Here is a 14,478-nt window from a genome sequence, read left to right on the forward strand (position 1 = left end):
GTAGCACATATAAGGCTGCCAGCTATGTGGTTCTGAGTCTTTAAATAAAGACAGGCCCCCAAAGCTGATGAGGATGTACGGATTCTCTTTGGTCACTTGCAGATGAGCTGACTGGGGAAGGGTTATTTGGGGTTGTCTGCTTATCCTGTTGATTAATAACATCTGTTCCACAGCTGTCAATATTGACAGCTGTACTTCTATACCAGGGAGTGCAAATAGCGCTGTTTGACTCCTTTGAGATGTATGGTGCAGAAGAGCCCTCTTGCGCAGTGGCCTAACATCCCTTGCATTGTCCCTTTCACCTGCCCTGACAGGAATATACCTATGTAGCCTTTCCGGAACGACAACGTTTTCCACCCCTTCTCCCCCGTAAGTGGCAGCCAGGGGGTCCAGACCCAAGCATGGCGGAGTAGAGGTAGTGGCTGCACATAGGGTAGGAGCGCTGGGAACAGCCAGGCGGCCCGAGCTGTGAGGGGGGAGCAGCCCTAACGGGGGAGGGCACGACTCAGTGGACGTTGCTCATCGTGCGTTGGGGTCACCTCGACCTGCGGGCAGCGCACCTGGAGGGCGCACAAGCCCCTCCGCCGCCTCCCAAACGCTGCGGTAGCACTGAGCAGCCCGGCTCGAAGCACGCAGCTGCCGTCTTGCCGGCGCCGTGCCGGTGGGGCAGGGCGGCGCGGCGGGCTGCGCCCCGCCCGGGAAGAACTACAGCGCCCGTCGGCCCCTGCGCGCCGCCACCACCTTTCCCGCCTCTCGCCGTTATCGCCTGCCTCCTGTCAGTGAGGAGCCGGACCCGGACCCGGACCCGGCTCGCCTGAGAGGGGCTGCCGCCGCTGGGGACGGGGTGCTGCGGACAGCGGCCGCCCTCGGGGGCAGTGGGGTGGAGCGCAGCGGCCTCCTCCTCCTCCCCGTCCCGATCCCTGTGGGGGAGCGGTGTCCCCGCAGCCTCGCTGCCCCGTCCCGTCCGGTGGCGCGGCTCATGAGGTGAAGATGGTGATCCGCGTCTTCGTCGCCTCCTCCTCGGGCTCTGTGGCTGTGAGTGGGGGCGAGCGGCGGGGAAGAAGGGAGATGAGAGGGGCGCGGGGCCGCCGCAGCCGGGGCTGAGCCCCAGGGGCCGGGGCGAAGCCGGTCGGTGGGGGTTGTGGAGGTGGTGGTTGCGGTGCTGGTGGTGGTTGCGGTGCTGGTGGTGGTTGCGGTGCTGGTGGTGGTTGCGGTGCTGGTGGTGGTTGCGGTGCTGGTGGTGGTTGCGGTGCTGGTGGTGGTTGCGGTGCTGGTGGTGGTTGCCAGCCGGCGCTCGCCGTCCCTGCGGCTGGCGAGCCTGCCCTCGGCTCCTAGAGCTCGCCCTGCACGGCTGCGAGGACCTGGGATGCAGGCAGTCGGCTGTTGTGAAACGCGGGTCTGAATTTGCCGGGGTTGCGTGTGCAGTGGTGGTGGAAATGACTGCTCCCCCCTGCCCCGAAAGGCAGCCAGAGATTAACTTGTTCGTAAACTGCCTTTGGCAAAGCAAGCCCCTCTGAAACCTCTTTGTGGGGGGCAAACACTGGGTGTGTTTAAAGGGTCTTAAAGGTGATGAAACAGGGCTAAACTTGCCCGCTCAGGAGCGGGGTTCAGCGCCTCGGCGCAGGCAGGTGCGGTACCTCTGTGCGTGCCAACTACTGCAGGTTCAAAAATAAACAGAAGGAGAGCCGAGGGACAGACTTCACCCCTAGCACTTCTCTGCACTAAGAAATACTTTGGGAAAGGTACAGCTGCTTCCAAACTCGGTTTTGAAAGGCATCCCTGCATCCTCTGATTAATTGAAGTTCTTACAGCTTTCTTTTGTTGAATTACTTCTGCATGTGAGCTGTGAACATCCATATGTTTTATATAAAGTGACAGTTCTGATTTCTGTGAAGGCAATCTAAGTGTAAGCATTCTACTGAATTTGTCCTTTTATGGTAAACATCAGAAGGATTTGGATATAATTGCTATTCTTTATGCTTCAGCAATGAAGGCAGTGGCACTTTTGCGTTGCGGAAGGATGTAGCACTATATTTTCCAGTCTGAAGGTTTATTGTGTCTTTACTTCCTTCAGCTTTTTACTGCACAATACTAGTTTTCAGTTCAGTGGCGTGGTGACAGGTATGTGTTCTGATATGTTTTGGCATGAAGTGTTCAAAATGCTTAGTGGCTGCATTACAGCTAATAAAAACTAATTATCCATTTCAGTAGCCAACTGAGTAAACACAGAGTGTCTTCAGAACTCTATAATCCATGTTCATCAAACATCCATAATAGAAACATCTTCTTTCCTGCATGGGCAATTGTTTCACACTGTGGTAGCGCAGTATTGTTAGGTTTAGTTTCTGTTTCATGCCTCAGAGCTTGAACAATAATGCATAGTTTTATATTTTGTTTTTATTGAAGGGGAGGAAAAAGGCCACATTATTAGCTCACCCATATCTCCAGTCTCTAAATAGCTTATTGATGGGAGGTTTTTTCTGCACTCTTTCCCCTCTTTCTGCCTGCAAGATACATGTCCGATTAAGAGCAGCAGTATAACCCTCTTCACTATCTGTTAACCCAACAAACCAAATTTGAGGATGAGAAGCAGTTTAATTTGCACATCAGTTCATTTGCTGTCTTTTTTTCTGGGTTGGACAACACAAATATGGCATATAGTATGGCTAACAATTTGCATATGGTGATAGTCAACTTCATCTAGGCAGCAGTATGTCCGAGTACTACCTAGCCAGAGAATAATAGATAGTTTAGTGACTGAAGGTACTGTCACACCGGGCCAAAGCTGTGACATCTTTTTTGTGTCAGTTTTGATTTATCTGTTTCATTGCAGCATTCATGAGCTTTCAGTATGGGCTGAGTTCCCGTTGTTCTCAGTGTCACATCATCAAGGATTTTTGATTTTGGGTTTGCATGGGGTGTGTGTACATCAAAGCTGAATGATTAAAAAAAAAAAAGACAAAGAAAAAAGCACTATCAGCTGGCTATACTCATCTGGAGAAAAAGGTGGTTACTGTATCATACATCTCTAAAAAATGGAAGTTGTAAACTTACTGTCATCCTCCTCGAGCTACATTCTAGTAAAATGCAACAAAAAGTGAGTCATGTAATTCCTTGTCATCTTCTCCAGCCTTCAGCACAACTACATCAGCTACTTTTTGGGATCCTGTGCAATTCATGGGACAGGATGATTTCCCTGTCTAGAGAAATGTGTGTCCCTTATAGATCCTACTCTGTCTCCTGCTAAAAAGAGTGTCAAAATCCATGGTTTAATTTACACCTCTAGGTCAGCTTGAGTCAAATTGTAAGCTAACTGCTTGTGAGTGGATGTGGCTGAGATTAGTGTCTGACCTTCTGTAATTGACCAAAACTTTCTATATGTAGGATTTGCTTGTAAACTAAAAGCAGTGCCATGGTGACTCGATTCACTTTCCTAATGTTACTAGAAATACTTATGTCGAATTACTCTGTACTTTAAAATGAAAAGTCCATCTAGTCTCTAGAGCAAGCTTTTGGTTTGGCAAATATGACTCCTTTGGAAATCTTCAGAATGCCCAAGTCAAATGATAGACATTTGGCTGAAACATTGCTGAGAAATACACTGGTTGTGTAGTCAGCGCAGGCTTCAATTCGCATAAATATAACTTTTGTTGGAAACATTTAAAATAGTTACTGATCCCTATACTTGGTGTAATTTATTCCATGCTAAGGAAGATGAATATGCATAATAGTCATACATAATTCTAAGAGTTCAGTGCATAAAACATTTTGGGTGTCATTCTGGGGAATAGAAAGGAAATAATTGGACTGGATGAGAAGGAGCCAAGAATATTGTGAACCTTCCCATCATTTGGTCTTGGACTTCTCCCTGCAGCACCTTCCTCACTTCTGAAGTTTCTTAGACCCTTGAGAGGTTAATGGTACTTACTATTTCTGTTGTTTTTTAAAATAAAAGTTGTGAATATAAATGCCTCATGAGCTTTAAAGAGCTCACAGGTCTCAAAACCTAATTGTTGCTGGAATGAAAACATTCACCTTCAGTGTTTAGGGAAGCTGTAATGTGAGTTTACCCATAAAGATGCTGTAGACAAGTTCTTGAGACCTTCTTGTGGGAAGGGAAGATAGAGGTATTTTATGTATGTGCACATTTCTGAATATCCTCGTGTTGTTTTAAGCATGTATTAGGCAGATCCAATTGAATCACAATGGGAAGCCTCTGCATGGGCAGGCAGGCACGTTTCTACAAGCCTTACTGTCTCATACTTTTTCTGACCTGAATTTCTACTGGTCGTTGGTAAGCTGTGTCTCGAATTCCAAGCGCTTCTTTGTGGGACTGTGGAGACAAGCTTTGCAACTCCTCCCTGATAAGGACAATCTGTGTTCTTTTGTGCTGAGAAGAAAGGCTACTTTAAAATTACCTTTCACTCTTCTCCCTTAGCCGTGCTTCACTGTTTTCAGGAAATAGTTTATGCCCTCATTTTTCAACAAATCATTCCAAGGTAACTCTTAATTTGATCGGTTTCACATTTTCAGTCTATCAATACAGATTTACACTTGTGCTACTGTGCTATGCCTTGACTCAGTTAAATGTTTTTTTTCAGTGTTTTAAAGCAGCTCTACCTGTGACAGGAAACAGGTAGCATGAGCTAAGTAACCCTATGCCCGGAATTCCTACAGTTATCTAGAAATGTCAAACCAGAGTAGACTTCAGTCCTCTTACAGTCAGAGGACTGAAGATCAGGTAAGGAGAATATAATTGAAGAGCTTTCAAATAATGGAGAAACTTGAAACAACTGTCTTGCTTGTGCTTTCTCCTCTGTGGTAATGATTTATTGCCTTGGAGCATCATCTGTTAAGCAGAACGGATAATAAAGGGAGGTTAGTTACTGCAGTAATGGAACAGCAGGTAGAATCTACTCTGACTAGTGAGAGTACCAGCCTGAAAAGAATAGACTATTTAAATGACCAAAACTTGGAGTTTGACTGTTGCTACAGAAGGGAATTATATTTTTTTTATGAGGAAGCTTGATAAGATAGGTGCAGATAAATTGTTTTCTATGGCAAATATTTGTTTTATGAGACTAAACATAAACTCTGTTTTTATTTAAGCATGTTATGGAAGTCAAATGAGTTGGAATTTTTGCTTCCTGGAATGACTTTCAATTACAGCATAAAACATCAAAATGTCAGAATAATTACAGTCATGTTTGTTTGGTTCAGGTGTTGCTGGATAATGTAATGAAGACAAATACAATGCTTGCATACTTAAGGCTAAGCTTGTCTCCTAGTGATAATCATGAATTTCAACTCCACCCTTGTTTGTACAATGTCATTGTAACTCAACAATGCTATGTTTCTCTTAGCACTTCTCAGGAAGAATGTGTGTCTTGCTGGGAGGTGTGGAATAAATTAACTTAAAATATGTCACTTTTAGAATAGCTGCCAGCTAACAGGTTGTTTTGCCTCTCTGCACCCTTTTGTGAAAACTGTATTAGTTATGGTGGTCATGTGGAGGGATTTACAACTTGTTGCATGCAATCGGTGGAAATTCAGCTACCTATGATATAAAATATTAAGCTTTGTAAATTATAAACATTGTAATGTGGTTTTTTTTTTTTAATATTAGAAGTTTGTAAGATCAGATCAGAGCAGCAGGAAAGTTAGCTTTTCAGAAACATGACAATAATCATTACAGTTAGAAGATCCTGCAATATGCATGTGGGAAATAATAGTATTTTAAATGCACGACCCCAGTATTGTCTACCATCTGCCAGCATGCTGAGGATACACCTGTTGGATTGGATCCTAAAAGCCCATTTTATGAATCTCACATGAAGATAATACTGTGTCCCTTCACTTGGTGAAGACGGTGTTGCTTTTGATTGTGCACCTACAGAGTAGTGCTGTAACAACAGCAGTGGTACTGTTGGAGATAGTATGGAGATAGTGGTACTAGATGGAGATAGTTGGACCCTCACCCAGTAACAGGACATGTCATGTATCTGTGTCTCAGACATGAGCAATTATATTGTCTATATGAGAGATCTGTGAGATGCCTGTATGAGATGCCTATGGGAGATGCCTGTAGGAGAGATCTGGGGATTTTCTGGATGTAGTCCCTTTGCCAGAATCAGTTCTGTCATCCTTACTCAAGTTTCTGATTGTCAGGTCAGGTGACTCATACTCATCTTTGCTGGTTTCTGTCAGGCCTGTTTTGCAGGGTTCAAGTGTCAGACGGAGCTGGAGAGCCCTACTAGCAACTGTGAATTCTATGAGGCAAGGAGGTCAGCACTAAAGTCTTCAGCTGTTTTTCACCCTAAGAACCCTCTGAGGATCTAGCTCTCAAGTCTGTATTCCAAAAAAAATCTTAATTCTAGTCACATCCTTGTGATGGAGGGGAATAAGAGCCATAGAACAGCAGTTGAGGTAGCTTAAGGAATGTGTTCAGGAGGGAGCTGGGTGAGAGCCCTAGTCACAAGGATGTAGGTGGAATTTAGACCATATTTGCATGGTATTCAGTACCTAACTAACACACACTTGTGTGCTCTAGTGCTTTCCAAATATTTACATTTCTTCTTGGCAGGTAGATTATGTCAGAAATAATGCTACCTTGAAAAGCACACTTTAGACTACATGGTATCATGAGCAGTAGGACGGTTACTGACCTTTGATTACAATCATAGCTGTAATAGAACTTCAAAGGAGTTATTGTTCTGACTGGGCTCCTGAGCATGTGTTAAAGTGTGCATTTTGACTCTCCATGTGCTGGTCTGCTTTGTACATGATTCAATGTCTCTAATAACTATATAATGACATTTTCATTCAAGATTTAGCCCCTCTGTTTTTCTATAGATTACAACAGTGTCGAAGTGCAAAGCCATTCCATTCAATAGACATACTTCACTGATGGTGACCTATTCTCCTTAATCTTCCATCCATACCATCAAAGCCTAGAAATCCTTTTTTTCCTAACCCTAGTCATAGTGTCAGTGATCACTGGAGATCACAGAAAGCTGAATTTGATGACATCAGTGAAAAAAAAAATATCTATATCTAACTTGCATGCAATTTATTAGTACAAATTGCCTTTGGATTACTTTTATTTTCCACATCGGTTTGTGAAAGGAAAATTAATTTGGGCACGTAACTCACCTGTCTGTTTTCTAGAGGGTACAACCCAGGGGGTTAGGCGGGGAATAAAGAATATGTCATTCTTTGGTTGTCCCCGTTTTGTTGTCTGGCACTAGTACACCAACATATAAATTATATAAACATATAAACTGCCACATTTCTGGTTGCCATTGTCACATTATTCTCTGCCAACACTGATCCTGCAGAGAGACTCCAGCAGAGGGGCAAGGCAGGCAGCTCTCGTGCTGTAACACATTTGGTCACTTTAGCTGCTTGCTTCAGTGCTACTGAACTGGAGATCTTGGTACCAGCAACTTTAACCTGGTAAATTCAAACTGAAAGCAGCATGTTTTCCATATGCAGCCTATTGCAGGCTTGGCATCTGTTTTTTTATCACTACAAAGGCTGCTCAGCTAAATGACAATGACTCAATGCCATTACATCTGGGCATCACAGAACTGCTTTCCCAAAGTCTGGTCAGCAATGTTTCTGTAAACCGAGGTCAGATACTCACTTCATCTCTAGATTGTTATTACTTTTTTTTTTTTTCCCAAGAAGTCTTATTTGGGCAAAAAAAGAGAAAAAGAAGATGCTGAATTGAAATCACTGCCTGACTAATGTGAGTCCTGTGGTCTGCCATAATTTACTGAGATGTAATATCTAGTATAGTAAAGCTTGCAGAAATTGGTGGAAACGTCTTTATTGACTGACTGGGCTTTTATCCAGGCCAGGTGGCTTCCACTATTATACCTAAATGTTGTCTCCGATGTGAATGAGTTCAGGACTTTAATAATGTGTGTTATTCTAAATCTGTTCATGCATGTAAGCAGTACAATACTGCTGCTGACACCAACTTGGAATCACTTGAGTACTGTCTGCAAACATAACATGTCTTCATTAGCAGTAAGGAGAAATGAATCTTGGGATATAAGGTTCTATCTAAAATGAAATAGCTAGAATGCTGGTAGAAGTGTTGTACTGGATGCCTAAGCCTCTGTTCCTGGGCAAACCTTAGCAAGGAAGTACCAGTTGCATGACTTCCAGGCCAAACTCTGGGCAAGAGAGCTGAATTTCCTGAATCTCCACAATTCTGGTGGACAGATAGGCTAGAAACAAATAACGTTTCTCTCTTCTGCTCCTGAATACTTCCCCATGTCTTAAATTTAAGGACCTATAGATAAAATTAAAAAAACAATGAAGACATACCAGTAAATGTGAAATTGCACTAGTCAGTTACCTGATAGTCAAAGCCCCATAAAACCTGCCAAAGTATGGGACAATATTTACTCAAATTACCTTTCTTAGTACTTGTAAGAGCTTTAAAAAATTTCAATATTTTAACTGATATATTGAGTATTCTGCTTCTAATAGTCTTGTCAAAGGTGAAGTATACTGCTGAATAAGTCCATTTCACTTGCTATATGAATGCTTTTGATTTTGATTAATTAAAATAAAAAATTAAGTCTATAATGCAACATGTTTCAGTTGATGTCTGTTAGATTCACTCTGGTACTCTTATGTACAATCAATTTTCCAGTTTAATTATTTCAGGCTGTTTATACTTCTGTTTATCCAAAGAAGGAAATGTAGAAGAAATCAGTATTTGTGGAAAAAATTCATCTTTTAAGGAAGCTCTTTATATAATAAAATCAGGATTGCTTTTGTCTGTAGCAATCTGAATGCAACTTGGAGGTAAAGAATTGTCACTAAGCTGGTAACCCAGAGTGTATCATTTTATTAGCAAGTACACAAAGAGCAGCAGTTTCATCACCTGCAGCCTCAAGTGCTGGCCTCCTAAGGGAGTCTATCCAGAAGAAAATACCGCAATCTTTGTTTTTCTTGCAGTGTGAAAGCTTGATAAGAGTAATAAACACAGAAATGCTGTAGTCCTTGTGATCTGTTCTTGGTGGAAATCTACTGTATCCAAACCCATGAGCATATTCCAGTATGCCAGTGGTTTTTACCAGCTTAATGTTTTGATAAGTTTTACAGAAGTTAGTTAACATTTTGCAGGTCCTCACCTCATTCTTGGTGAGGTGAATGGAAATGTGGAAGTCATGGTAGTGTTTCTTAGCTGTGACTGTCAATGAAAACAGTCTGCAGTTAGCTCCAAAAGCTTGGAAGAGCTTCTGACTTCCTCTGTAGCCATGAGGTTGTTTCCATAATCCTCCCTCTTGGGGTTGGTACATTGCTTAGCCAGCACTTGCTGGATGGGCAGATGGAGTCAGTTCAGAAACCTGAGTCACTGTTGACTCTCATTTCTGAAAACAAACATCATATTCACTTCAGTGGGACTCATGTAGGTGAGCAGAATTTGACCTGATCAGGGAATGACTCAAAGTTGTTAGTGAACTTCAGATGCTTTGACTGGGAAGAAGGGGTGACTGGAATAAACATTATGCAGGCAACTCATTTAACATAGTTTGTCCCTAGCAAGGGAAAGTGGATACAAAATCTGCTTTCTTGTCTTTCTTGGGGTTTAGGCCTCTATCTGTGAAGTATTTTGGGGTAAAATCTTTTGATTCTTCTGTTCAAGGCTGTGGCAGTCCTTCCATTCAGGTGTGTTGTAAGTTATTTCTCACAGCTCGGGAGGGGCTGAGTCTAAAGCCTGTGGCTATCCTTCTTTTGGGGTGATAAGAGCTATAGTGATGAGGGACCTTCTTAAAACAAGTTATTTCTATCTCAGTGGGAAAAGAGGAAAAACAGCTGGATTTTACAACAGTAAACAGCTTATTTAGTCTAAATTTAATATTGTACTTAAGTATAAGGTAATTGAATTTGCCACAGAGAAAAGGGAGTAACTGTCTTGCTAGCTGTTTTATGAAGAGAAGCTCTTAGGAGATGCAGGATGTTCAGTGACTCACATTAATTAACCAATAACAGCATGCCCTTCTGTTGTTGCCTGTCTCATTTGGGTAGGATAGAACTTGCATTAACAGTTAAGAGTTTCAGGATTTGTTGCTGGTTTTGCTCTTTTACCTCTGGATAACTAATCCCCACCATTCCTGGTAAGACAATGTGCGAGATGTTTCTCATTTTACTGCAAGAAATAAACTTGCATAAGTTAATGCCTGGGAGTGACATTTGCATATGCCTTTTGTTTGAATATACATATGTAGATGGTACATATATTTATATATATATTTATGTAGTATATATAGTGTACATATATGTTTCTTAACCTCAGAATCACCAGTAGAATCTAATTATCACCTGGTGAAAATAAACCACTGATTTTTGCATTCTCAAAAGAGAAATAAAGATAATGTCCTTTTCACCAGTCTGCTCTGTAACACAGGTCCTCTGAATTCACTGGATAGATCTCAGCTGAAGCAAAAGAACATGACTCAAAAGAAAAAATCATCAGAATTTAATGGTGGAAATTCTGTCACAACTTTCACAAAGTTGTTTTGTTTCCTGATATTTTCCTATGCTGCAGAGGATAATATTGGGTATTTTCTGTGCTATGAAAATCTTTATGAATAATTATTTAGAGCAATTTAATAGTAACATTACAAGTCAGTTAATGACTGGTTTCTTAATCATGGAATTGGGGTCTGTGTTTTCCCAAGAAAGGCAAGTGAACTTTTTGTTGTCTTCATTTGAAAGAAAGCTTCCTTTGATCTGATGAACAGTAAAGCTTCAGCAACTGAAACCTCTCATTACATTGCTGCAGGGTTCATGAAATTATCCCTCTTTAATCTAAAGAAACGCAATTCAAGTATGCATTAAACCTTTGATCTGGATCTACATCTCATAAGATATCTCCTGGAGTATCTCTAATTGAGCGATCTAATATGTTTATATAGAAGCAGAGACAGGAGTGGCATTTGAAGGATTTAGACAGCGTCACATTCTTCAGTAGGATCCTGCTAGGAAGCTAAAATTAGAAAGGAGTTAGAAAACTAGTCTTTGATCAGAGAAGAGAGCTGCCGTGAAGGCCCCTATGTGCGAGCAATCCCCTCCTATGTGGTAAAAATGGTTTGCTTGCAGCAAGGTGTATTTTTCTGGTAAAGATTCCCAGCATCATACCCCAGGGGAGTCTGAAAATCTATGAGATTATTCAGCATGATATTCAGCAATACCTTTGGCTTTGTGGAGGTGACTCCTGTTGACCTTACAGGAGATGTGTCTGCAGTTTATGGGATAAAATGAGAATGCTGTTGTGTTTGGGGATGCAGCCAGTCACTAAGAAATTGAGCTGCAGAAATACCAAAGAAGTGATAATTTGCACATATGGAGCTGCAAGAACACACAAACTACATGGATATAGTTGCATTTGTTGGAAGAGAAATAACATTGACATCTGTTAATAAAGTTAGAAGCTTCATCCTGCTCTCAGTTGAGTCAAAGGTAATTTTGTTATTGATCTGAATAATAGCAGTGGCAGTCAGCCCTGGTTTAGAGAATTATATCAACAAAATCCATCATCCTAGCTTTATAAAACTGTACTGATAGAACTTTGCAGTAATATAGTCCAATTTTATCTGAAATAATGACATTTGTCTAGAGCCTCAGATGCATTTTTCTGTTGCTGTTCCATATACTGCTGGGAAAACCTGTAAATATCTGTAAAACTGATCACAACAAATTCTGAATGACTTGTGCTGCTGTTACTGCTGTTATTTTAAAGTGCATTATCAGGGTGTGTGTATCTGTGGTTGGCAGAATGACACAGCTGTGCTGTGCGGATTGTAGCTGTCATGAGAAAATAGTGAAAGTATTGAGAGCTTTAGTTCACAAATTTGTTTTTCAAATTCTACTGGAATCATATCTCCGATACTTCAGGATCAGAAAACAAATAAATGCAAGCATAGTCCTTTTTAGGGGAAGGCTATGTGTTTTTCCACGTGTCCAAGAGGTCTTATAATTCTCTCAAATGTATGGAGAGATCTTAGTAGCTTTATGGGAGAAATATGGATATGCCTGCATGTTTATATAAGATCAGAGTTCTCCATGAAGCCCAGTTTGCCACTGTTGGGCTAGGCTGTACTGCAGCCTTGAAGCTTTCCTTAATGTCTCTTAAAAATGTTACCATGCTGCAAGGAGGCTGCTGCAGGTGACTTTTTACAGTGCCACACTCTTCATTCTTCATAACATTCTTCTCCACACTGGAGATGATAAGGCTCCAGGGAGGCCTTAGAGGAGCCTTCCAGTACCTAAAGGGGACCTACAAGAAAACTAGAGAAAGAATCTTTACAAGGACATGTAGGGATAGGACAAGGGGAATGGCTTTAAACAGGAAGAGTGTAGATTTAGGTTAGACAGAAGGAATAAATTTTATACAATAAGGCTGGTGAAACACTGGCGCAGGTTGCCCAGAGTGGTGGTAGATGCCCCATCCCTGGAAACATTCAAGGTCAGGTGGGCTGGGGCTCTGAGAAACCTGATCTAGTTGAAGATGTTCCTGTTTATTGCACAGGGGGTTCCAACCCTAACTATTACATGATTCCATAATTCATCAACTAGCTCTTGTTTCAGAAATAGCTGGATCCACAGTCAGGTGTAACTGGGTGTTGAGCTGTGAGTCCATAGTGACAAAATATGGAGGGTGCAGCCTCATGGGTAGGGTAGGAGATGAGCAGAAGGACTTACATCTTGTGCCAATGGAACAGAGACCCACCCAGAAGAAACAAGGCTAATTACTGATTCAGTCTCACGGGCTGCTAGGTGGTTTTATCCATTCTAATAGATAAATATTCCAGTGCCACTGGGCTTTGATGCTCAAAGCTAATGAGAAGGAAGAAACATGACCTATTTTTTTACTACCAAGAGATTTGCTTTTTTATCTCATTTGCAGTAAGTACAAGAAAATTCAGCTGGAGATACTTTATTCAGTGTGATAGAACAATGTGACTGATAAGTACATAGAACCAGTTCACAACACTTTCAGTGCTCTGCTGACTCACCATGTCACAAAAAAAATAAAGACAGTTGTGTGTTTTCATCTTAAAAGTTTAGGTGATAAACATGTTACATAATAGGGAATGTGTGTGAATTTCTTGCTAGGGAGATTTTTCGCTTTTAAACTTTTTTCTTTGCAGAACTTAGAATAGAATAGAATATTTCAGTTGGAGGGAACCTACAACAATCATCTAGTCCAACTGCCTGATCACTTCAGGGCTCACCAAAGGTGAAAGCATGATATTACGGGCATTGCGCATATGCCTCTTTAACACTGACAGGCTTGGGGCATCGACCGCCCCTCTAGGAAGCCTGTTCCAGTGTTTGGCAACCATCTTGGTAAAGAAATGCTTTCTCATGTCAAGTCTGAACAGCTATCATGTGTCCTATCACTGGATACCAGGTAGAAGAGCTCACCACCTCACTTTCCATCCTCATGAAACTGTATAGAGCAGTGAGGTCGCCTCTCAGCCTTGTTTTCTGTAAACTAGACAATCCAGATTCCTCAGCTGCTCCTCGCTGGACATTCCTTACAGCCCTGTCACCAGCTTTGTTGCCCTCCTCTGGATGCATTCAGGGACCTTCACATGCTTAAATTGTGGGGACCAGAACTCAAGGCGAGCCTGCATCAGTGCTGAACACAGTGGGATAATCCCCTTTTTGACTGTCTGGTTGTGCTGTGCTTGATGCACCCCAAGATGCAGTTTGCCCTCTGGGATGCCAGAGCACACGGCTGACTCATAGGAGTATTATGGCATTTGCTTACTTTCCAAAACCTTGTTATAAAATTACTCTCTTCAGTGCTATTTCAGTGAACTTTAAACAATTACCGAGTATTTAACACGTTTCAAAAAAGAAAGAAACCATAGTTATCCTATTTTTCATCCCTCCACAAAATCGTAATTTCTACCAACCAAGCTTGCTTCACATTCACAAAGTGGTATTTCTAAATTCCTGCATATTTTCAGCTGTCGCAGTATTGGACTTCAATGTGCAACACACCAAAATATTCCCCCCTCCTAACTCTGCAGAGAGAACTGTGAGATTCAAAGATCAGCTTTCTGTTCATCTCTGCAGGACTGACTACTGAGTTTCCAGTGGTTCAGAACTTGACAGTTCTCAGCTGCCTTGCTGAACTGAGACTTTACTGGGAAAGAAAAAATATTCTTCAGAATCAAATAACTTAGAGAAATCAAAAGGAATAAATGTATGAATAAACATAATATAACGTGGAGATCAGAGAACATTGCATTTAATTAGGAGGTACTGAAGAGTAGCTGAATTAATAAAGGCTGCAGTTATCATACTTGTATTTATGTGTAGTATACATTTTGAAAAGGAAGGTAGATGTTGCTTGTTGAAAGGGTTTCTTTCATGATGCAAAATAGTTGCTATAAATATGCCACTTTAACAAAAGGGAATAGTACGAGCAGGAGTTAAATG

At 41.7% G+C, this 14,478-nt stretch overlaps 1 protein-coding gene across 2 annotated transcripts in view; it reads left to right on the forward strand.

The window, feature by feature from the left end:
• Nucleotides 1-725: 725 nt before the first annotated feature.
• The window catches only part of SH3BGRL2 (SH3 domain binding glutamate rich protein like 2), a 46,374-nt gene continuing 32,621 nt past the window's right edge, over nucleotides 726-14,478 (forward strand). The window contains exon 1 of one of the 2 annotated variants that reach the window (XM_062608257.1): nucleotides 726-1,035. In XM_062608257.1, the coding sequence (XP_062464241.1) occupies nucleotides 991-1,035 (45 nt within the window). In that variant the 5' untranslated portion in view covers nucleotides 726-990. The remainder of the gene's footprint in view (nucleotides 1,036-14,478) is intronic. The other variant, XM_062608256.1, reaches the window with a different exon arrangement.

Source organism: Pezoporus occidentalis, unplaced genomic scaffold, assembly GCF_034315485.1.
Source record: "Pezoporus occidentalis ecotype Australia unplaced genomic scaffold, CSIRO_AGI_Poc_V1 ctg13, whole genome shotgun sequence".
NCBI classification, from domain to species: domain Eukaryota; kingdom Metazoa; phylum Chordata; class Aves; order Psittaciformes; family Psittacidae; genus Pezoporus; species Pezoporus occidentalis.